General features: G+C 51.3%; 9 protein-coding genes across 9 annotated transcripts; 5 read left to right on the plus strand and 4 right to left on the minus strand.

The window, feature by feature from the left end:
* Positions 1-68: 68 nt before the first annotated feature.
* Positions 69-5,915, minus strand: CC77DRAFT_1020398 (chromodomain-helicase-DNA-binding protein 4). The gene is made up of 4 exons (XM_018525038.1): positions 5,328-5,915; positions 1,568-5,188; positions 1,231-1,519; positions 69-909 (listed from the first exon to the last, which is right to left on the minus strand). Exons 1-4 carry the CDS (start codon positions 5,679-5,681, stop codon positions 215-217), a joined length of 4,959 nt encoding a protein of 1,652 aa, XP_018386158.1. The 5' UTR covers positions 5,682-5,915; the 3' UTR covers positions 69-214.
* A 155-nt stretch (positions 5,916-6,070) lies between these two features.
* Positions 6,071-7,808, plus strand: CC77DRAFT_1031159 (alpha/beta knot; the record flags this gene model as incomplete). Its single annotated transcript, XM_018526640.1, has 2 exons — positions 6,071-7,198; positions 7,245-7,808. The coding sequence occupies 2 exons, from the start codon at positions 6,071-6,073 to the stop codon at positions 7,806-7,808; spliced, it is 1,692 nt and encodes a 563-aa protein (XP_018386159.1).
* Positions 7,809-8,822: 1,014 nt separating this feature from the next.
* On the plus strand, positions 8,823-10,508 carry CC77DRAFT_1020400 (hypothetical protein). Its single transcript, XM_018525039.1, has 4 exons — positions 8,823-9,261; positions 9,310-9,656; positions 9,728-9,918; positions 9,994-10,508. Exons 1-4 carry the CDS (start codon positions 9,213-9,215, stop codon positions 10,184-10,186), a joined length of 780 nt encoding a protein of 259 aa, XP_018386160.1. The 5' UTR covers positions 8,823-9,212; the 3' UTR covers positions 10,187-10,508.
* CC77DRAFT_79340 (hypothetical protein) lies at positions 10,225-13,189 on the minus strand. The gene is made up of 3 exons (XM_018533207.1): positions 12,928-13,189; positions 10,659-12,876; positions 10,225-10,608 (listed from the first exon to the last, which is right to left on the minus strand). Exons 1-3 carry the CDS (start codon positions 13,029-13,031, stop codon positions 10,510-10,512), a joined length of 2,421 nt encoding a protein of 806 aa, XP_018386161.1. The 5' UTR covers positions 13,032-13,189; the 3' UTR covers positions 10,225-10,509.
* On the plus strand, positions 13,086-14,295 carry CC77DRAFT_79249 (hypothetical protein). Its single transcript, XM_018533200.1, has 2 exons — positions 13,086-14,034; positions 14,092-14,295. Exons 1-2 carry the CDS (start codon positions 13,348-13,350, stop codon positions 14,185-14,187), a joined length of 783 nt encoding a protein of 260 aa, XP_018386162.1. The 5' UTR covers positions 13,086-13,347; the 3' UTR covers positions 14,188-14,295.
* On the minus strand, positions 14,092-16,323 carry CC77DRAFT_79298 (hypothetical protein). The gene is made up of 2 exons (XM_018533203.1): positions 16,175-16,323; positions 14,092-16,077 (listed from the first exon to the last, which is right to left on the minus strand). Exon 2 carries the CDS (start codon positions 15,991-15,993, stop codon positions 14,404-14,406), a length of 1,590 nt encoding a protein of 529 aa, XP_018386163.1. The 5' UTR covers positions 15,994-16,077; positions 16,175-16,323; the 3' UTR covers positions 14,092-14,403.
* Positions 16,324-16,631: 308 nt separating this feature from the next.
* Positions 16,632-17,333, plus strand: CC77DRAFT_914647 (hypothetical protein; the record flags this gene model as incomplete). The annotated part of the gene is made up of 1 exon (XM_018533664.1): positions 16,632-17,333. A coding segment is annotated over one exon (702 nt), but the record flags the coding sequence as incomplete, so codon positions are not given.
* A 1,756-nt stretch (positions 17,334-19,089) lies between these two features.
* CC77DRAFT_79366 (HET-domain-containing protein) lies at positions 19,090-20,750 on the minus strand. Its single transcript, XM_018533209.1, has 2 exons — positions 20,588-20,750; positions 19,090-20,505 (listed from the first exon to the last, which is right to left on the minus strand). The coding sequence occupies exon 2, from the start codon at positions 20,495-20,497 to the stop codon at positions 19,172-19,174; it is 1,326 nt and encodes a 441-aa protein (XP_018386165.1). The 5' UTR covers positions 20,498-20,505; positions 20,588-20,750; the 3' UTR covers positions 19,090-19,171.
* A 655-nt stretch (positions 20,751-21,405) lies between these two features.
* On the plus strand, positions 21,406-22,925 carry CC77DRAFT_1020404 (nucleotide-diphospho-sugar transferase). Its single transcript, XM_018525040.1, has one exon. It carries the CDS (start codon positions 21,556-21,558, stop codon positions 22,732-22,734), a length of 1,179 nt encoding a protein of 392 aa, XP_018386166.1. The 5' UTR covers positions 21,406-21,555; the 3' UTR covers positions 22,735-22,925.
* Positions 22,926-22,948: the final 23 nt, after the last annotated feature.

Below are 22,948 nucleotides of genomic sequence, written 5' to 3' on the forward strand. Positions count from 1 at the left end.
TATCTCAGTGAATATTCCAATAGAGTGTAGGGATTACCTTTAGTTTACCACATGGATTCAATGTATCGACGATTTTGTAGTGGTCATTATGGGTATCGAAATTCCTACTACACATGCTTTAAAAATGTCGTCTCCTGTCCTTCACCATGTCCTCCCACCAGAAGTTACCAATGACTACCGGAAATCCACCTTATCCCAACGACTCACTGCGTACTCAACTCTGACCCTGGAACAAAAAGCCCGTCAACGCGCTCTCCACCTGCTGATCATCAAACCCCTGACCCTGCATCTGCTGGATCATCTGCTGCTGCGCAATCGTGCGCTGCTGACCCTGAAGAGCACTACCAACACTACCTGGCGCAAATTCCATCTGTCCTGGTGGACCGTAAGGCGTGTACAAGCGAGGTGCATCGTTCGAAGAACCCACAGCCGGACTGCTACCTCCAGCACCATTCATACCATTCATACTTCCGTTCAGAGCACCATGCGGACGTGAATACGCATTCTTCGGTGGCCGGCCAATGCCTGCGTATGTAGGTGGGGGAACGGGCTGGCCCTTAGCCAAAGCCGCCTTCTCCCTATCCCTCTTCTTTTGCTGTACCAGTGTACCTTTGACACCACGAAGATATTTGATCGCTGCATCAACCAGTTCCTTCTTCTCGGGCGAGTTCTTGAGCGCTTCAAGCATCTCTCGGACTTGTGTTTCGGATCTGATGTGGGGACATGTGCGTGAGTGGCCGTAGTGTGCTAAGCCGCAGAGACCGCAGTGCTCAACACCTGCTGCTTTGAGCTCGCAAGCCCCCGAAGGATGGTTTTTATGGCAGGCCGGGCAGATGTGAATACCAGGAGGGCCATATGTCGGCTCGAGAGGGTTGCGGATGGGTATGATAGCGCGTGCAAATGGTTTGACTGTTGCTTGATTAGTTTTTGGTGCTTTTGGTGCTGGTGCTGGTGCTGGCTCTGGTGGAGGCGATGAAAGATCGATGAACGCAGATGGTCCGCGAGCCGACGATGCCTGCCCTGAGAAAGTGTTTGACTGCGTCTGAATGTTGCCATTGAGATGCGTCCCGAGGTCGAGTCCAACTCTCGAACGGTCTTTCAGCGGTGACACCTTCAATGGCTTCGGCGGCGATCTGACGGCCCTTGCGCCACCCTTCTTGGGCGTGTTCTGGAGAGATAAAGTGACAGCGGGAAATTGTGACTGTTGAGTAGATGAAACTTTAGACGCACCTGCGCCATTCTGCTTGTAGGGTGAAGAATTGGCGATACTTGTTGTATTGGGACGGTGACCGCTACCGAGCTCTTTGGCAGCGTCAACATTGTCATAAGTTGGCTCGGGCTCGCTTTCATCTTCAGACTCGGCTTGGAAGTCGGTATCGCTCTCAGATCCAGTCTTGTTCTTGCGCTTTCTGCTCGGCTTCTTGATCGGCGAAGGCGGTGCGGCAGTATCCTCGAAGTGATCTGTACCCGCGACAGACGCAGCATCAGCATCTCTCTTCTCCGTAGCATAATCGACAGCCTGTGTGATGTCAGTAGGTGTTCTTATCAAGATTGAGGTATTACGTACTGCTTTGGTCCGGCGTCCCCGACCCATAGCCTCTGCCTTTGCAAGTGCTTCGGCGGCCGCGGCAGCTTGTCGTTCCTTTAAGATCTTATCCCAGACACCTGGATCTGGAGCCACCTCTTCATCCGCGATATCGAAGTCATCTTGCAAGCCGCCCTTCTCATTAACCCATATACGGGCGAAGCCAAATTGAGATTCTGCAGAGTCATCGTCACCAGTTTGGGTGTTTTCGATCTGGCTACGGTCGAGTAGTTTGTCGATAGAGGCATCGTCATATCGAATGTCGTTATCTGCGTCATCATCCTTGAAGAGTTCTGCCGCGCCATATTTGAGTATGGACTCAACATCCTCATCCTCCGGATCTTCCTTGTCCAGATCCTGTACAACAACTTTGTCAAGAGCCATCTTCTTCTTGCCCATCTGCATGATCTTCTCCTCTACAGATGCTCGAGTTGCTAACTGAAGACACAGCACCTTCTTCTTCTGACCGATTCGATGAGCCCTAGCAATAGCTTGGAGATCTTGATGAGGGTTCCAGTCAGGATCTAGGATGATGACAGTGTCGGCAGTTGCTAGATTGATACCAACACCACCAGCGCGGGTGGAGAGGAGGAAGGCGAATAGCGACGAGTCGGGCGCGTTGAACTGGTCAATACGCTTCTGCTTCTCAAGCGAGCCCATCGTGCCGTCTAGACGCTGATACGGGAGCTGCATGCCGTCCAAGAAGTCTTCGATGATGTTAAGCATGTCGAGAAACTGGCTGAATATGAGCACGCGATGACCACGTTCTTGAAGCTTTGGGAGAAGAGTCTCAAGAAGAGTGAGCTTGGCAGAAGCTTCGACAAGGTTGCGATGAGAGACGGCAGCAACGTCGCTCCTCTCTTCAATTTCCCGACTGTAGACGAACGGATGGCACAGACACTTGCGCAGTTGCATGAGGATGTTACTCAAGTTTGCACGCTCCTGCTGTTTCAACTGCTTATCGGAGGTGAAAAGAGCCTTGAGAAGCTCTGGGCTCTTCGATAAAATTGATTTGTAGACTTGCTTCTGCAAGTGGCTCATGGAGATTGGAAGAATGATCTGACCCAGAGGCGGAAGGAAGGTCAGCACCTTGGCCTTCGTACGTCGCAGGATGAAAGGTCGGATCTGATCATGAAGTTCCCGAATGTTTTCCGCTGTCATCTCAGCGTACTGTTCCTCAAGTTGCTCGGCATTGATAGTGTCGTCCAGGAAGTGCAGCAAGTTGAAGAGCTCTCTAGCATTGTTTTGTAGTGGCGTGCCAGTCAACAGCAGTCGGAATGGCGCGCGTACTGCTGTGAGGGCTGTGTACAACTGACTCTTGTCGTTCTTCAGACGCTGGCCTTCATCGATGACGAGACCGGCCCAGCTGACACCTCTAAAAAATCTCCTGCAGTTATCGTCGGCCGCCGCTTCGTATGAAGTTACAACAATGTGGCATCGTAGGTCCTTTGTATTCTCGGGGTACATCTCGTACTTGTAAGCCATCTCGCGAGCTTTGGCAGATCCAAAGTAGGCGACTACGCGAAGAGAAGGTGCCCATTGCTTGATCTCCCGGCGCCAGTTGGCACATGTCGAGTTGGGCACTACAATCAAGAACGGGAAGCAGTTATGCTCCTGGATAAGGGTTGCCATGAAGGCGATGACTTGGATCGTCTTTCCCAGGCCCATCTCGTCTGCAAGGATGGCGTTCTTCTGATCGTACCATTTGTAGTAGAGCCAGTTCAGACCGTCCAGCTGGTATTTCATCAGCTCACCACCAACTAGATTATCAGGTTGTTTCTCTCGCTCAAGCTTAGCGAATGGTGTGCTTCGAGCTTTCTCAATCCGTCCTTTGAGGGGACCCTGCTTGGGGATCTTGACGTAGCGACCGGCAACCCAGTCGTTGTAAGCAGTGACAAAGTCTAGCCACCTATCACCGTCTTCTGGAGTAGGCACACTCTCCCAGACAGTGTCCTCATAGCCCAAACCCTTGTACTTGATAAGCGCCTTATCAACTTCTTTTATACGGGCTTTGTCGATCTCCTCGCTGCGAACCTCAACATAGCTTGTGTACTTGATGTCAAGGACAATGTCGATGCGAAGGTACTCTTCGGGAATGGCGTCTTCAGTTCGCATCTTTGGTCCGTCCTCACGCTTAAAGAAAGCCTTGCGTTGGACTCCAGCTGTCACGCCCCAAGTCCAGGCTCCGGAGTGCCATGACGCCCGGAAGTAGGACTCGTTCTCCCATTTGATAAGATACTGCTTGTCGTCTTCACAAATCAACTCACATGGGGTTCCTGGTCGATAAGTCTCGACATCCGATGGCCGCCAGGCAATGATGCCGCCAACCTTTTGATTAATGGTCTCGTCGCACTCCTTGCACATCCATTTACCAGAGTACTCGCGGAATCGCTCATCTGCTATCTCTTCGTCGTCACGATTGACGTCCATAGCATACTGCGAGATAGGTGGTAGGTGGTGATAATGCCAGGCGCGAGAGCACTTTGTGCAGCGAAACAACACATTGTTACGGTCGTTAAGAAGCTCAGAAGGAACGTCGACGACAGGATCATAGCCATCATTCTCTTCGCGCTCCTTCATCTCTTGCTGTGTAGTCTTGCGGCGCCTGAAGGGTCGGCACGAAACCCCAGAAACAGCGCAGTCTTGACATCTGGATAAATCGGGAGCGGTCGCGTCCTTCTTCTTATAGAAGCCAATGCACCTCTTACACTGCAGGACAAACTGCTCATCGCTAACCTTGGTGACTAAATGATCGCGAGTAGATCGATTACCCAAGCAATTCTTGTGGTATGCTAGAGAGCAACCTTGACAGTACACCAGAGGTGCTACGTTGGGTCCATCGAAGCAGACTTCGCAACCCTCTGCATGTCGCGCACGGAAAGGGTCGCTCCGTGGGAGCTTCGGGAACACTTCGCGGACAACAGAGACCTTCTGAGCCACGGCTTTGGGCGCGGTGTCTGACCGGTATATGTCGTTCATATCCGCCTCCTGCATGTTGTTGGTAGCACGTGTTGCTCGATCAGACTGTCGGACGCCCGCTCGAGGGATCTTCTCAGGCTTTGCTGCACGTAGAGACTGTCTCTTGCGCTTGCGACCAGGAAGTACGTCTGACCGGAGAATATCTGAGGCACTGGAGTCATCGGTATCGTCCTCCTCCTGTTCGTCGTCATCGTCGTTATTGTTCCTCGTTCGTATTGGTTGTCGTGTTGAGCGTCGTGTGGGCTGCTGTATACCCTTGCGCGGTCTGCCTTTGCCCTTCCGGTCGCCGTCATCAGAGTCTTCGTCCTCCTCACTCGTAGAGAGTGCGATCAGATCACTGATCTCTGAGCGATCTCTCGATGGCTTTCCTCGTCGACTTCCACGTCCTGTCCTCTGTGGGCGGCGTCGTGGGCGTCCTGATGTGTCAGAGGCAAGCTCGTCTTGCTCGTCGTCCTCGGACGATGATATGGGGAAACTTGTTATATCGACAAACCCCTCAACATCCACCCTAGTGTTCTGGTTGCGAAGCCTCATGTCAGCGTCGTCGCTCGAATCGTTGTGTGGTTGGAACGATTGCAGTGCCTCAGGACCACCACGGAAATCAAGGAGCTCTTCGAAGGTAACCTACAGACACTTAGTATATATTCAAGAACAGAGGTTCGTAAGAGAAAAAAGGACCCAAGTCGCCTGTTATATAGTAACCCCGCTGCATTCGTCGCTCCTGCTGCCTTTACCAGTGATAGAGTGATAGATGGAAACTCACCTGCTTGACGCGATCACTGCCGAACAGCTTGATCTTATACATCATTCCGCCCTTCTTTCCAACAGAGGCCTCCTGAAGGACCTTTTCCACCTCATCCTGGGGCTCATAGTACTTGTACTCGGCCTTTCTAATTTGTTTCTGGGGTATGCGAACACACAAAAGTCTTCGTTTGCGAGGCGGGATTTCGATACGTAAAAATTCCAGATCATCATTCGTGTCGTCTTGTAGAGAGATGGTGGCTGGGGAATCAGATGCTTCCCCCAGAGGTGCTGCTTGGGGAGCACTCGTGTTGCGCCCAGCCAGCTTCTTCTTGAATGCTGCCATGAGCGCTGCGCCGTCCTCGTCGCTACTCATAATGGCGATTTGCGGTACGTAGTTTTTGGCGCAGAGGGGCTCCCTTAAGCGGAAAGGCACAGTAAGTTCAGGACAGCATCCGGTAAACTATTCGCTGGAATTTCGTAAAAGTGCAGGTAAGCGGCTCGATTAGTCGACTGGAAGGTTTAATGGGCGGAATTCTGACGTAGAGATTGAAGGGTACGGGTGGAGATGGGGTGCGCGTGGGCGGTGCTGCACCCGTAGTTTCCGTCGCGTCTCGGTGAATGATGAACGCCAAACGCGTGACTTCGCGTTCTGCGCTTATTCTTAGTGCGAACGCCTGGCTTGGCAATGTGGAACTTTTCGTCGCATCGCTTCTGCACTGATGACACAGTCAAAACCACAAAGACGTCCAAGTTGACTCTGTTATGGTTTATTCCTGCCTGACTAGTAGCACGCTACTGCGGTCTCATCAATTGGTCGTCCCTCGCACCTTCCTCCGCTACAAATCCATCACTGCTGCCATCGAGCGGGGCAGGCAGGGTGGATCAGACAGACCCTTCAGACCACGGACACGAACCGGCCACAACGATGAGGGTGACGGACCGGTGAAGACCCGCCGCGAGGCAAGGTTCGAGAGATTTGGTGCTCCTCGCGAAGATCCGGAACCAGCTTCCAATGACAGACCGCGTGCATCACCTCGCAGTAGCAGGTTCGGACGCATAGGGCCATCGCGACCCCGCGACAACGATGCGCCGAGTAGGTTCCGCAAATCTCCAGATGCACACACTAGAAGCGGAGATACGTGGCGGGACCGTCCTCAAGAAGAGACCAGGTTTCGGTCTTTTGATCGCAAAGTGGCACCGCAGGAGCAGGGCAGCGACAACAGACCACGTCGTCCATGGACAAACGATCGCCGTGATACACGAGCAGACAGAATAGACGAGGATTCAAGCTCTCATGTTCCGCGTACTCGAGATTTAAGGGATGATCGGCCACGATTCAACCAAAGACCAGACTCAAAAGGCGCTAGAAGAGAAGGATACGGACGGGCGTCGTCTGATACTAGACCAGGAGCAAGAGGCGAGACGGAACCCCAGAAGGCTTCAGTCCGTGGACCAGAATCACTACCCTACACCACAGCCGCATCCGAATTCATATACGGATATAACAGCGTCGTCTCTGCGATGAAAGCGAACCGACGCAAATTCTACAATCTCTATGTGCATTCACGAGGTGCGAGTCGAGATGGTCTTATGTCTCGTATCAGAGCTCAGAAGCTCTTCTCGATCACGCATGAAGTCGGAGACGAGTACATGCGCGCTTTAGACAAAGCTAGTAGTGGTCGACCACACAACGGTGTGATACTCGAGGCATCGCCTCTGCCTGTCCCGCCCATCACTGAGCTAAAGACGGTATCTATGGAAGACGAGAGCTTTAGCGTTGCACTCGATAGTCAAAGTGCAGAAGATGTGCTTGTCAATGGCAAGCAAGAGTTGTACTCTTACAAGTCCGGAGGATGGAGGCATCCACTGATTCTCTACGTTGATGGCGTGGTGAGTAAGATGATCCGCACACCAGATGATTGACTAACACCAACAGGTCGATGAAGGCAACCTTGGGGCTATTGCTCGTTCGGCCTATGTCCTAGGTGCGGACGCCATCATCACGCCGACCCATCACACTGCAAATTGGAGTCACATCGCAGTGAAGGCTTCCGCCGGCGCCGCCGAAGCTATTCCGCTTTTTAAAGTCGGAGACTCGAATGATTTCCTGAAGAAGAGTGCAAACGCAGGCTGGTGTATATATGCGAGCGACGCTGTTCCACCTCCACCCTCATTTGCCTCGTCAACTGTTGATTCTATGGAAGCCGGGGCCAACAAAGTCGTTTACAGTATCTCGCACACGAGAAAACGACTTCCTGCTGACCACAGCCCTGTTGCAGAGCACCCTACAATTCTCATGATGGGCGCAGAGGGCACGGGGTTGAAGACCAGTTTAGTCAATCTGGCGCGTTACAAAGTCGGTATTCCTCATGGCCGCGAGTCCAACGAGGTTGGGGTCGACAGTTTGAACGTCAGTGTCGCAGCATCGATACTCTGCTACGAGATGCTGCAGAAACCCAAGGCACAGCCTGAGCGCGAACCTGAGGACGTTGTCTTCTAGAGCCCATTCCCTTTGGTGTTCATTGTCTGTACTATATATACTTCTACTTGACTCTACAGAAAGTCGGGGCCCGATACTTTAGGGTTTAGACGTTCTAGCCTTGGGTTGGCGGGCCGTCCAATTGCCGTCGACGACGTGCATCGTTATCAAAGCGTCTCCCCTCCATGCGAGACATGCGCCACCTAACACCTACCGCCCAATTACAGTCGCAGGCCAATATCGGTAGCTGCTGCAGTTGCAGTGCGGAGTGCATCCACTAGGTCCTTGCCGGCTTCCATGCCCAGCGCCTCTTATCACGTCTGGGGTACACCTATGCTAGCGACAGTAGCTTCATAGCAACATCAGTCTTGAAGTTTAGAGCGGTGAGCAGACTAAGATAGACTTTGTTGTAGCTGTGCGTGGTTTATACCACAATCTACCACGCGAGTTACCACCCCACGTGTTCGCATTGCCGGTGCTGATCGGTAGGTGTGGCTAGTGTGCGTGACCATAGCCTTATCAGTGTATGCAAATCGCTCTCGATAATCTCGAAAAAATGCCTCGAACTTGTGACATGCAAAGATTCGGAAGTCTCCAAAACTTGACTTGCCCAGACTGGCAAAAGATGTAAGTTAACTTCCAAGGAAGTAACAGGGCCTAGGATCATGGCAGAATCTATCACGACATGATCGGCGATCGGAGGGCGGCGCAAAGCACAACATGGGATTTGACACCGCTATTCTCAAATGCGATACACACAGTCTGCACCCGCATGCCCCAACAATTACTGTGTGGTCGTGTGTTGAGGGGTGATGTTTGTAGTATGATGCATAAACACCAAATGAGAAGGTACAAACATAGCGAGGCTATCAATACCCACAAGGCGCGGTGCGCTATCAGTAGGTAGAGAAAGTATTCCTAGCGGTGAAAGCCCCAGGGTGGTCTTCGCGCGTATGCGTGGGGAAAGGCGTCCGAGCTCACCCTTGTCGTCATTGAGTGCACCTCCCCTCCTAGCGCGACTTGAGACGGGAGAGCAGCGTTTTTCACACCCTCCATCATCACGCCCATGGTGTCCTGACCTGACCGACTTGTAGCCCCGGCTCAATCCGCTCCCCGCGTCTCCCCTCAAAAACACTGTCACCTGTCAGAAGGTTTACTTGTGATCGCATCTCCTTGCCTTCTGCGTCGATCCGCTGGTGGCGCCTCCGCAGAGAACGCCTGCACGCCTGCAACCCTTTGTACCGCCGCCTAGAGCCTCTCGCCTGCACGCTGCACGCTGCACGCCTCACACCTAATCGCGCATCCCTCCGTATCAAAAACCCCGCAGCTCCTCGCATTGCGCCACCGATCCGACAAGAAATTCGGACTTGTTTCTTCCTCACCTCGACATCTTACCTCTAGAGATACACTGTTGATACATTCGCCATGACGCGTAGAATTGTATATGGTGTGGGGCTCATCCTCACACTGGCCTGTAAGAGACGACAACACTTGAAAGAGGAAGTAGCGACTGACTAGGCAGGCACCATCATGACCATCGCCAGTATCTCTATGCCGCGATGGGTCAGCTACAGTCCCAACGGCGAGCGCGAATACTCGTACGGCCTGCACAGTCGCTGCTCCGCCGTCACAGGCACCTGCGTTCCCTTTCCCAAGATGAGCGACTGCACAAAGGACCCGTCCTTCTGCAATATGTGGAGGACCGTCGGTTTCCTGACATCTTTTGGCGTCGTCGTTGAGCTATGCGCCATCGTATCCTTCATTGTCATCATCTCTGGTGGGGTGCAACGCAGGGCCGCAGGCTGGCAGGTGGCCGTTGGCGTACTTTCCTTCAGCGCCATCGTCCAGTGCGCCGGCATGGCCATAGTGGTACGTTGTCCCTGCGTGCTGCAGGGTCCATATCGCAGAAGCAAAGCAATGCGCAGTACTAACACCTCCAGGCATTCCTCTTCGACAACGACGACCGCTTCTGGAAGGGCTGGCACCTTGACCTCTCGTGGTCTCTCTGCACCGCCAGCTGGACCATCCTCTTCCTGACTTCCGTCGGCATCGCCGTCTCCGCCTTCTACCTCCCCGTCGAAGGCGACTACGAGCTCATTCCCGAAGAATACTACGGGCCGCCAGACGATCGGTGAGCGCTCACCATTCCGCATATAACTGCGCACACTTTGCTGTGTGCTTAAGAATCGTTTTAATGGGTGTTTAGGCTTCTTTCGCGCATTTCCGCTTGGGACAACGGGTTCAAGGGCCCTGGCGAGGGTATGCAGTATAGCTACCAGAGGGATCAGGATAGCATGAGCGATGTTGTTAGTATTGCGGCGAGCAGTATTGCACCGAGTAATAGGAGAGAGAGCAGTGTTGCCCCGAGTAATAGGAGGGAAAGTGATGCTAGGAGATGAGACGATGGACGCGATTCGATCACGAGACGATGACCCTGCGGATATACTTATAATGTGGATGTGGTCGGTTGGTTGTTTGGGGTGGGGACTTTGGAAACGGGTGGCATATCTGTCTATCACTTTGGCGCTAGATTGCGATTTTTTTTGTGAGCATGTCTTTGTTCTCGTCTTGCTGTTGGGTTGGATTTTGTTCTTGTTTTTTGGTCTACGATACCCCCTGCCATCCACCGGTGGTTGGGCATATATCTTCTCAGCTGGTTTGGTATAAGATATCCAAAACTTGCAATCAATCTATCAATCTACTCCTTCATCTTGCTCTGTAGCTAGTGAAGGTCTTCGAGAAGGTCGCTGAAGCTGGTCATAGAGCGACAGTATTCTAGAGTCTTCTTGGTAACTAGATCGAGCAACTGGGGACTGTCTTCCTTCTGAGTATAATCAGTATCCTGAGATGGACAACGTGTGGCCAACTTACAGAAATACAGTGTAGGAGACACAGTATATTGCTCAAACATGAAGCGGCTTCCGAACAGATGACCAGCATCATTGCCCAGTCATCAACATACTCTGTGAAAAATGTATGAGCTTGTCCACCGTCAACAACCTTCAACTCACTTCGTTCGAGGTGACGAGCCCAGTTACAACCTGCGTAATAGAGCTCCGTAAAGTCGAACGCTTCGTCGCACTCTCCAAGTCTCCCTTGACTATCCAATCTAATGCCTCCGTGTCCCTTCGGCATACGAATGAACTTGGACACATGTTGTACAGCCGACTTGAAATTGGCCATTTTCAGTCCATTACTTGCTTCACCTCTTAGACGGCTTACGATGGCTTGTTCATCTCTGAGACCTCTTGCCAAGCCTGCGAGACCTCTTGCCAAGCTTGCCAGTTTCCTTTGCTTGCTCGCTCGAGATTTATAATAATTCTCTCCCGTCTCCTTTATACTCTTCACAAGTTCTGCTGTCTCTATACTCTTTACAGTCTTTATAGACCTGTGTCTTTTTACTAACTCCTCGATAGCATCTCTATCCTTCCTAAATTGCTTTTCCTCCTGGTCGCAAAGTTGTAGTAAATTGTTGTAAAGGTCTGATAAGTTCTCGAGACTGTTTGTTGATTCCTCGTGACTGTCTGTTGATTTCTCGTGACTGTTTGTTGATTCCTCGTAACTATTTGCCGTTTCTTCGAAACCCTTTACGTCCTTCCCAAATTGCTCTGTCTCCTGCTCGTAGACCTCTAGTATGTCCTTTGCCCGCTGCTCGTAACTGTTTGCTTCTTCCTCGTGACAATCTGCCATGAGTTCGAATACCACCATCATCATTGTTCTCCTTGAAGTCAAGTCCTCATACCTCTTTGATACGAGTTTTCTTTTGCTACCATCATCGTTCTCGAAGAAGTACTCTATCAGTATCATGCACCGCGATGCTAACGCAGTATGAATTTGTGCTTCGTCTACCCAAAAATCGGCATCGGTACATCGGCTTCTATCCAGCAGGAAATCGCGTAACGAAGGGTGATGAATGCGAAGTGGCCGCATGTCGTCTGCTGGCACATCCAGAATCGCATGCAAGTCTTCCAAAGTGGACCGAATATTTTCTTCTGTCATGTCTAGTAGCCCGCCCAAGGATCGGGCGGTGAGAGGCGATTTCATCACTACCAAACTTCCAAGAATGTGTCTCAACATCTCGCAATGCTCTTCTTTCTCTTCAGCTGTATACTCCGGCCGGATTGAGTTTCTTAGGATGGTAGTATATATGGTATCGAGGTGCTTCTCGGGTTCGGCTTGTGGATCACAGTCATCCTTGATTATTGATTCCAATCTTCTCGCAGCAAAGCGTCTTCCCCCTAGACGGATGAATTTGTGGGCAGTTGCAGCCCAGATGAAGAGACCACTGGCCCTTTGCACCATCTTCGCAATGATCTCTGAGCCGGGCCAGTCAGCAGGCAGGCGCTGTTCTCGACCAGTGATCGCGAGATTGTGCTTCAAGAAGAGCTCTATATCAGCATCGACAACAGAGGATGCGATGTGGTGCAACACAAAACACTGATGTGATGCATCTGGCACATCGTAGAAGCTGTGCCGGATCGCTACTTCAGGCCTGCTCGTCAAGAATACCCGCATTTTCGGTCCGCTCAGTAGCTGCGCTTCAGCCAACAATCCAATGATTACCTGAATATCGTCATCGTCATCGCACTCATCCAGCGCATCGATGACAAGGACTAGAGCAGTGATGTTGCCCAAAGTGTTGAGCGCGGATAACGGACGAAGGACGAGTTGCTGCCACTGGTCGCGCAACGTGGAATCCGAAATATCAGGGCGCTCTGCAATTGCATCACATATGTGCTGCCGAGATACCGGAACATTGTATGCAAGCTGAACGGCAATGCTTGTTACGAATTTGCGCGCATGACCAAGGTCGCCGCCGCCTCTGGCAAAGAAGAAACTGGCTCCTAGGCTTCTCCGCTCATAGTGTCTACGAGCTACGGTCCGCGCAACTGTTGACTTTCCGGTACCGGCTAGACCGTTTAGCCAGTAGACACATCGCTCGTCAAGTCCATCGGTCCAGGCGTATATGTCGTCTAGGAGCGCGGTTCGCGTGGATGGAAGGCATTCCGGGTCGTGCTGCCGATTATACGCGTTGAACGGCGCTTCGGCGGCGTACGGTAGCTTCTCCAGATCACCTTCTTGTGCTTGACTACAGCTTTGTTAGCGACCGCCAATCTCGGTACGAAGTAATGTTGCATACTTTACGATGTTGTCTCCGTGGACATGATACTCCGCCGCCTGGATAGCGATCCTCCCACCCTCGTTGTTGAAGCCAATAGTCTGGCCGGTCGCGCGCGCGTTCATGCCCACCGAGCAGCCAGGACGAACAAAAGCGACAGACCAAAGGCAAAACAGGGCGATACAAGCAGGTAGTACGACTCTGTCTCAGCTCGGGAACACATTGAACGGACGGTAGAGCTTGAGCAGTTGGACAGGTGCTTCGCGAGGCAGACCTCCAAGGGGCCGAAGGATCATGCAGCAACAGGCTGCGGGCAGCGTTTCAGCCTCGCGTGAACACAGGAAATGAAAAACCCAGCCGCGCCGCTTTCTAACGGGACTGCAAAAGATCATCGTGTGATTTTTTTTCTCTGTCATCATTACCATCGTCTAATCAGATACTATGGAGCCTGCTGGTCTTGCTGTTGGCATCGTCGCCTTGGCTGGTCTCTTCAACAACGCCGTAGACTGCTTCGAATACGTCCAGCTCGGTAGCGCTTTCGGTACGGATTTCCAAGTCAGCCTGCTCAAGTTAGATATTCTACGGCTGCGACTTTCACGTTGGGGCAAGTCTGTTGGTTTGGATGGTGACTTGAGCAATACCCATGCAATCAGACTAGCGACAGGGCCGCCGGAGGATATTGAAAAAGCTGGAAATGTGCTAGGGCAAATAATGGACCTCTTCGCAAAAATGGAGAGTAAGTCCAAGAAATACCAAAGCCGTATGGGGGAGACCGACGGGGATCTTACGGTCCTTGACGTGGCTACAAACCTGGAGGCCTCGGGCCAATCGTTACACGAGAAGATGCGCGCTATGTCCATCAAGCGTCAAAATAGCACGCCTTTGCGACCGAAAGTGCAATGGGCACTGTATGAGAGGAAACGCTTCAAGGAGTTGCTCGAACACGTGACAGATCTTGTCAATGGTCTTGTGGAATGCTTTCCTGCATCACGCGAAGAGCAGCGCAGGCTGTGCAGAGCAGAAGCTTCCGCCATCGGCTCTAAGGACTGTGTTCCTGCTCTCAAAGAAGTCACTGCACAACAGGACAAGGACCTCAATGAAGCCTTAGTCGACGCCTTGCTCTCAAAGGTCAGTTTTTGATTCCACCACTGCACTCCTTAGGTCGACGATTGATTATCTGAACAGGACAACCGAAACATGTCAATCAATAACTACAACTCTAAAATCGGTCAGATAAACGATACGAACCACGTTTATGGAACTCAAGTCTTCAACTTTTGACTGCGAGATCCGTACTTCGAATCATGCATGACGCGTCACATCTCTGCAATCAGTTTTTAAGTGGTACTTGAATGAAATTGGATTCGTAAGGGTTTCTCCTATCGACAGACCACGTTTGTGCATATAGAATCTCACGTGAGGAGTTTTCTTGGATTTCTGCATCTATTTCATACACCGCTGCCTCGAATCATGTACCGACCGTTCCTCAATCGCGAGTTAAACCAGAACTATCGACTTTGTCTCTTCACCGTTCTGCATGATCTCCCCATCCATTTGATCAAGCAGGAAACAGTCCCCCATCAAGTGATATGCGCTCTCGAGCCGATGCCCTTTACTTGCTTTTCGCAGCACGAAGGGCACATTCATACCTAGCAAGGCCCAAACTTCGTCTCCAGGTTTCGTCCCAGGGTAGCACATTCCGAGGTTTCCCGCTTCTGTAATGAATAAGCAACGATTTTCCGTGGCCAACAACATTGCTGATGTGAACGTGTAAGGCAACGTGTAACCTTCTCCTGTCAGAAGGTTGAGCCAAGATTCGGGGCTGGGCAGGTCATCGTCTTCGCATCTCCTCCATTGCCCACTGTCTTCCACGTCTTGTGTGATTGTTGCACAGATAGTCCGCATGAATGCTTTGTTTAGATGCGCCTCCTCGGTGTAGGTCAAAGTTTCCGACGCCAACTCATACGACTGTAGCATGGCTATAATTTGTGAAGCCACACCAGATTTCTGTAGTCGGTGTGATTTGCTTACAACCCGGATGGTGTCGGCCTTTCTAGCTTTGGTGTGAAGCTCTCTGCCATCTTTCACGGTGACTGTGTTCGACGACCCTGCGGAACAATTATATAAGCTAGAAAGCCGCGCTCTGGTCTCCTCCCAATCTTGCCCGTCATGTTGCTTGGAGAGGTCACGGGCCCAAGATGGCAAGCCTTTATTATATGGTCCAAACCCTCTACCCAACAAGACTCTCGAAGTATCGTTATCGTACTCCAACATTCTTCGATAGACGTCTGTGAAGCAATCCGTCAATGGTTGTTGGTAGTTGGGTGTGTATGCATCAAACATCCGCGCGGGTGCCAAACCGAGGACAGAGAAAATCTTATCGCGGGGATCTTTACATTGTCGGCCTGAGAAGGAAAGTAAGATGTTGTGAAACGATGGTGGTTGTTCGTTGCTGGACAGGACGTCGACTACTTGTTCGATCGTCTGTTGTCGATATCGTCGCAATTTATCGATGATCGCAATGCTGGACATGAATCGGTTGAACTTATCCATTTTCGGGCCCCAATGTTTCGTCGCCTCCGTACCTTGTGCGCAGCAATGAACGTATGCGGCGTTTGCTCTTTCGAAAACTAGCGCAAAGCGATCCCAGGTCATGCTATGTGATCCATACCACAAAATACCGGATGTGGGTAGTATGATCTCTTGAACAGTCCATGATCGCGTCCACCATGCACTGTCAGCAATTAGGTGAAACGCAGCCATTTGATCAACGAACACATCACTTGGTGCTCCCTCGTCATCCCCCTCTTCAAGAACGCCCGGAAGATCATGCCAATGCTTTCCATCCGCAATATGTTCGAACGTTGCGAATGGATTAATCTCCAGTACCATCTCCGACGAGGGCGTGCCCAACCAAGCGTGCACGACTGAACATCCAAAGTAGATGTCTCCCATCATCGCCACTTGGTGGGACTTTTCTTCCAGATCGTTTTGGTTTATGCAGATAGCATCCACCCAAAGGATGAGGATATCATTAGGATCTCTGATGTGATGCAGAAAGTCAAACAGGTTGAGCGTGATCTGCATCTCATGCCCGTCTACTTCGATTGCTACCGTTTCGTTCGGATTTCCCCACACATAGGAAACGCATGAGTAAGTCTCAGCAGCGCTCTCGAGATCTGCTACGCTCAACGTAGCCGTTACGTGATCGGTGGTTCGTGGGTGAAGATGCAGCAGCCGGATCTCTCTTCTACTCCTGTCCAATGGCTCTGTTTGGTATGTGGGAATGCTATATCGTTCCATCCTGGTTCTCGAATAGCAATATGTCTAGAGGCTGTTGGTGAAAAAGGCAAAGTCAATGGTCGCAGGACTGCATTGCAGCATTGCGTGCTGTATGTAGACAGCTAACACGACAGCTGGCTGCCTACAACGAACTCAGCCTCATGTCTGTGGAGAAGAAGAGGCTTAGCCGAAGCTGAGCCACAGGTAGAATATGAACCTGGATCGTCCCATCGTCTGAACCAGGATGCTGAGATCCCGTACTTCATAGCGGAAAACTCGCTTAATGTGTTGATCGGGGTAGTCGAGACCGAGTCCCTGAGCGCGTCAAGGGCAGGTCCAGATTCGTGGCGCTACAGTGCCCGTGCACCAGATGAGCACCATCGCCAGTTGAGCACCCCCACCACCACAACAACAAAACTTCAACGCGTCAAAACTCAACCAATATGGACCCGATTCAAGAAGCGATTGCAGAAATCGAATCGCGAGAACCAGGAGATAAATTCTCGTACCAAGCAATCGCGAAAAAGCATGGTGTAGCACGAATGACGTTGATGAGACGACACCGCGGCGAAACTGAGGCCTATGGCGTGCGCAACCTCTCCCTCCATCCACAACACGAGAAGGAGCTTGTACGATACATCGATACGCTTACCGAACGACGTTTGCCACCTACGAAGGAAATGATACAACGCTTTGCTTCAGATTTGGCTGGAAAGCCGGTTTCAGAAAGCTGGGTTGACCGGTTCATCCGCCGGCACCCCAACCATCTCATCTCTGCCCACAGCAAGGGGATGAGCAAACTTCGTTGCAACGCCGATTCAGGAGCCAAGTACAGCTTGTATTTCAAGCTTCTGGTTGAAAAGATAGAGGAGTACAACGTCCAACCCTCCCATATATTCAATATAGACGAAAAGGGGTTTCAACTTAGAAGGATTAGCAGAACAAAGCGTATCTTCTCCAAGGCACGTTGGGATAAAAAGGGGGTACGCCAACCGCTTAAGGATGGCTCAAGTGAGTGGATCACCGTTGTGGCGTGTATTTGTTCGGATGGGAGCGTATTAAGTCCTTCTCTCATCTTCAAGGCAGCCAACGGAGCTATACAAACAAGCTGGGTTGATGCTGTACGAGCAGGAAACCACTCAGTATTTACTACGTCATCACCCTCTGGCTGGAGCAACAACGATATCGGGTTGCATTGGCTCAAGGAGGTGTTTGAAAGAGAAACCCGGCGGCATGCTTCAACTAGGTATCGATTACTACTCCTTGACGGCCATAGATCTCATGTTACAATGGACTTTATCAATTATTGCCACGATCACAAGATCCTATTAGCTGTTTACCCACCTCACGCTACCCATACGCTTCAACCACTTGATGTAGTAATGTTCAAACCTCTAGCAAACGCTTACTCAACTCAGTTGACTCAATACCTTCAAGACAGCCAAGGGATACTCAATATAACTAAAGGAGACTTCTTCCCGCTCTTCTAGAGGTCCTAGACTAAGGTTTTCAAACCTCCCCTCATCAAGAGGTCCTTTGAAGCAACTGGGATACACCCACCCAACCCAGACGTTGTACTCAGTAAGTTTGCTAAGGAGGGGTCAGATTCAGAAGCCAGTTCAACCTCTGTACTCTCCGGGGAGGATTGGCTCAAGCTGAAGACAATTGTACGTCGTAAGGTAAGGGATCGTAACAGCAAGGACGTCAGGAAGCTTCAACGAAGTTTACACCACCTTGCAGCTCAAAATACACTCCTCCACGGCGAACTCAAAGGCCTCAGGCAGTCCCTAGCCATCAAGAAGAGGCGGGAAACCAAATCCTATACCCTACAGCTTAAGGATCATCCTGAGTATCATAGTGGAGCTGTTTAGTGGTCACCAACAAGCGTCAAACAAGTTCAGGATAACAAGATACAACAACAACAACAAGCCGAGCTTGAAAAGCTTCAAAAAGCCGAGCAAGCCGAGATCAAGAAGGCAGCTCGCGATTGCCAGCTTCAACTTCAAAAAGCAGCCCGTGTTAAGCGGGAGAAGGGTTGGGAGGAGACCAGAAAGCAGAAGGCTGCAGAGAAAGCCGAAAGAGAGCATCATAGAAGCCTCCGCGACGCTGCCAAAGCTATACAATTGCCCCAATCAGGTAAGCGCAAAGCGTCAAAACCTCATAAGCCAGCTACAAAGCGTCAAAAGTGTGGTGGTGTTGCTCCAGCTGTGGTGGGAGCCGCAAGGGTTGCACGAGCTGCTCCACCGCGTAGTCAACAGCAACGACCGATAACGCCCTCCAAAAAAATTTCTGAATAAGCCAAAACTTTCGTAGGCCTGTATATAGTATAATCCTAGCTTTGCGCAATTTTATTACGATTTGTGGTGGCTCTACAGCCTCATCTTGTTGACTATATTAAGTTGTTGGGGGTGCTCAACTGGCGATGGTGCTCATCTGGTGCACGGGCACTGTAGTGGGACGTTACCCGAAGTCTTGGCATGCAGGAGCGGTGGGCGCCTTTTACCGATGGCAAGGCACAGCCTCCACGAGCCGTCCGAGGTTCCACGAATGACTGCAGAATCCTTCAAAAACGGCAGGCTACAAAGACGGATATGAAGATTGCAGGACGTACCCCGAGTACAGCCACCGAGTCTGTATACTGCTCATCATTCAAGCCAAGATTCGAGCGCTCAGCGAAAGCCAATGACCATTGCCCTACAGATTTTAGGCCTCCAGCAGACCCAGAGGCACATCTCCATCCTCTCGCTAAGATTCGAGGCCCTTATTATAATGCCTCAATTAGCATCAATTGAACGGCCAAGGCCAGGCTGCAGGCTCTAGCATCGATTCCTTCGATATGGACGGCGATTCCTGACTCCATCTCCAATACACTGGCGATCAACACAAGGATGGCATCTGAGAAACAGAGTTCTACCGGCTATGATTTCCGGACACGAGTGTCGCGGGATATCGGCACTCAGAAGCGTTAGCGGCAAGGAATACCTCAAAACTCTGTCGATCTGGACAGCGCAACCTCGTCGGTGTGTGGGCAGATGAAGTATTGCGTCCTACCGTTGTGCTCGAACCACCATCGATCCCAGGCTGGTCCTGCTTCATCATCTTCGCCGCGTACATCGTCCTGCGATAAAGCTGAGGCTGTTTGTAAGCCCATCCGAGGGATAACGTCGCGTACGAAAGGATTTCGCCGGGTTGCTATGATCGAGCCCCAACGGACTGCAATATTTGCTTTCGGGTGTGTTACATCATACGCACAGTCTTGCTCTCGTTCCTTCGAGTGGAGAAGCCCAGTGAAACTGAACGAGATGTTTCGTAAATACGTGCTGTGGTACACTACTTGGATTGCTTCGATGAAGGGTCCCAGGCCCATGAGCTGATTCTTAGGAAAACCCATCGCTACACCCAAAGCAAGGAGTGTTGTGCGATAGTTTTCGAGGTTGACGGGGGACTCGATATATCCATCGTAAAAACAGTCCGGATCCAGGATGTCGAACAGCTCTTCGCAGACCGCGCAGACAGCGTCCAGATATACCTCCAGTAATGACTTGTTGTAGTTGACGTTGATGCGCCACCTTTCAGCAGTCAGACCAAGTAGACCGTACAGCTTGTCCCGCGGGTCGTGACAGTCGTTCCAACAGTACTTGTACAGACACATCTCCAGCGTTCTGTAGTGTTCTTTTTCATGGACCACTGCTGGTATGCGGTCCAAGACGTCGAAGTGCTTTGCTACAGCATCAAGCAAGTCACTCCATTCGAGCTGCACGTCTCCACATACAATAACCTTTTTACGCGCGAGCGCAACTTCCTGAACAATCCAGACCCTTGAGAAGTATGGATGATGCAACAATGTCGCGACAGCATTACTAGTGTCGCCATCGCCATACCGCACCTGTCGCGCAGCTTCGACCATAGCAGGCTCACATCCTAACCAGACGAGCACCTTGCTCGCTGATCGAAATATCTTATCCATCATGCTCACTTGCTGGCTCCGCTCATCATGATCGAGCTGATTGATACATATTTGATCAACCCAAAGATTCCCATTGGGTGATGATCCCCCGGGATGAGCGACGAGGTAGGCTTGAAAAAAATCGAAAAGGTTCTGAGGAACATCGTGATTTCTGCCTTCGATGAGAACGCTACGCGTCGGCGTAAGGTCACCCCATGTATACGAAAGCGCCGTGTATCCATCGCCGAAAGGGACAACAACCCGTTCTAAGTCACATACTAGCTGCAGAGTGGCTGCATGTCGTTGTATGCGAAGGAACCGGATTTGCGAGTCTGCGAGAGGAGCGTACGTATACTGCGACATCTGGAGGCCTTATACGTGTCAACTCGACCCAATGTTCGCCAATCGCTAACATATCTGACTAGCATGACCAGATAAGTCGATCTTACTTACCTATTTCACTCTGTGTGTGTTCATGTCTCGTCGTGTAGAGCTGACAGCCAGCATGCCCCACTCCTGGTGATCATTGCGCAACAGGTGTAAGCTTGACTGGGTGGCAGTGCACGGCATCGGCGTCAACGGCCTATGCCGATACCTTCCTCAACCTTGCAAGACATGCATGCGCTGTCACCGCGTCGCGTTTCTCTTCAGCGTGCACTCACACCAAATTAGCCCAGTTGTGGACGTGCGTAGTTCCGGCCGGATTAGCCTGAACGTCTGGAACTGCGGCCGAGCTACTCACGAGCAGAATTTGCTTATTGCAGACGTTTGTCTTCCTTCAAATTTCAAAAGTACACGCTTTGCTGAATTCCCTGTTAGGCGCCCATTGTAGCGTGTTCCAAGGTTAAAGTCGTGGCACGACAAGCATAGGCTTAGCTAAATTTGGCAGTCTAGCGAGAATATCAATACGAAGTACACATCTGAACTCACATCGGTTACCTCCGTTCCATTCGAGGTCATCTCATATAGACGTTCAATGACGATGATGGAATGTAGTCTGCACTGGTAGTCTTAATTAGCAGCGTGTTCGGCCCTTTCTTTTGAACGTTGTTCGGTAGGCAACCATGCCCAGGGAAACCGCGTCGGCTAGGGCTGAGTTGGTCTGAAAATACCGCTAAGGCGCAAGATCATCTCCGCTAAGTGCTTACCAACTAATCAAACTTCTGCATTACCGCCAAGCTTTCAATGTCAGGCCTGTCAGCGTCCGACAGGGTCTGGCCAAAGCGCAGGATTGTCCAGGGCTTGCACGACTCACGAACGGTTACTGCTACCTCCCATCGGGTTTGCCCCTTCGCATAATATGCTGTCCAACCACATGCGGCAGGGCTTACGGGACCGGAGTGGAAAGGGATGAGATTGAAATACAGCCTGCTGCGCTGCTGTCAATTTGCGTAGACTTTGCACTTCTTTGTATCTTCAGCATGCTGGCGTCCATGGGTGGGTCAAAGCCCGCCTGGATGAAGTCTCCAAGCCCCTGGAACATCTTCACAAGCCCTCGATGGATCCGGATCACACTGGCGACAGTAGTGATATTGTCGACATGCATTTTTCTCGCTGTGGAAACGCGCGCCTTCGACAAAATTCCTATGCCGGCCTTAATCAGCCACAAAGCCGCCGAACCCGAAAAGCCGAAACCGATTCCCACACCACCGCCCTATCTCGAAGCCAACGTCACTGGTACCGACAGGCCGGAAAAGCTAGCATACGTTACTTTCCTCACGGGAGTTCCCACTGAAGGCGACGACCTGTTTAAGCCAAATGGCGATGCAGACAATTTGGAGGACGACAAATACTTCCAAGCCATCCGTATCCTCATCTGGCAATTCATTCATAAACCTGAGACGCGCACAAAGCATGATGTCATTGTCATGGTCACTCCTACCGTCACCCAGGCACGACGCGATCGGCTGGAGAAGGATGGCGCCATCGTTCATGCTGTAGAATTCCTGCACACTGCCAACGACAGTTGGGTCCACCCCGAGGTGCACAGATGGGACGACGTAATGACTAAGCTGCGTGTTTGGGAGATGACCCAGTACGATCGCATCGTCGTGATGGACGGCGACTCCATGCTGCTCAAGAATCTCGACCCAGTATTCGACGACCCCGCCGCTCAGCTTCTCGCTACCAAGCCGTCCAACGATACCGATCTGCCCTCAACTTACCTCCTCGCGTCCAACTCCGAAGTCTGGGACTCGTCCCATACTTTCCCGCCTACACATGGCACAGGTCTCAAGGGCCCCGGCAACATGAACGCCGGGTTCTTCATCCTCGCGCCTTCGCTTCCCGTCTTCGAGTACTACAAGACGCTACTCAACACACCCGGCTCCTTCGACCCCCGATATCCCGAACAAAACCTTATCAACCACGCGCATCGCTGGGACGGACCCATGCCTTGGCGGGAGATTGCCTATACTTGGAACATCCGTTGCCCCAACGACAACGACATTGCTAAAGGTCTGGTCAGTGTACATGAGAAGTGGTGGAAGCAGCCGTACATCTACGAAAATGCCAAGACGAAGCAATGGTTGCAGTCACGGCGGTGGGAGATGAAGGGATGGTATGATGCTTTTGAGGGATCGAACTTGACGCGAGCATGAATTTATTGTAAGAGAACAAGAGCGAGGCGCTGTGGAGTTGACGATGTTTTGATGCGATAATACCCAATATCTTATTATGTCCTATTTCAAGACCGTTGTAAATGTCCTACGAATATGAACATTTTCATGCCCAGTTTCCTAATTTCCTGTGTTGTGCTGCGAGCTACTGCAATGTTTCACATGGGAGTCACCGTGATGACTTGCCATTGTCACT

This window comes from Alternaria alternata, assembly GCF_001642055.1.
Source record: "Alternaria alternata strain SRC1lrK2f unplaced genomic scaffold CC77scaffold_10, whole genome shotgun sequence".
Taxonomy (NCBI): Eukaryota; Fungi; Ascomycota; class Dothideomycetes; order Pleosporales; family Pleosporaceae; genus Alternaria; species Alternaria alternata.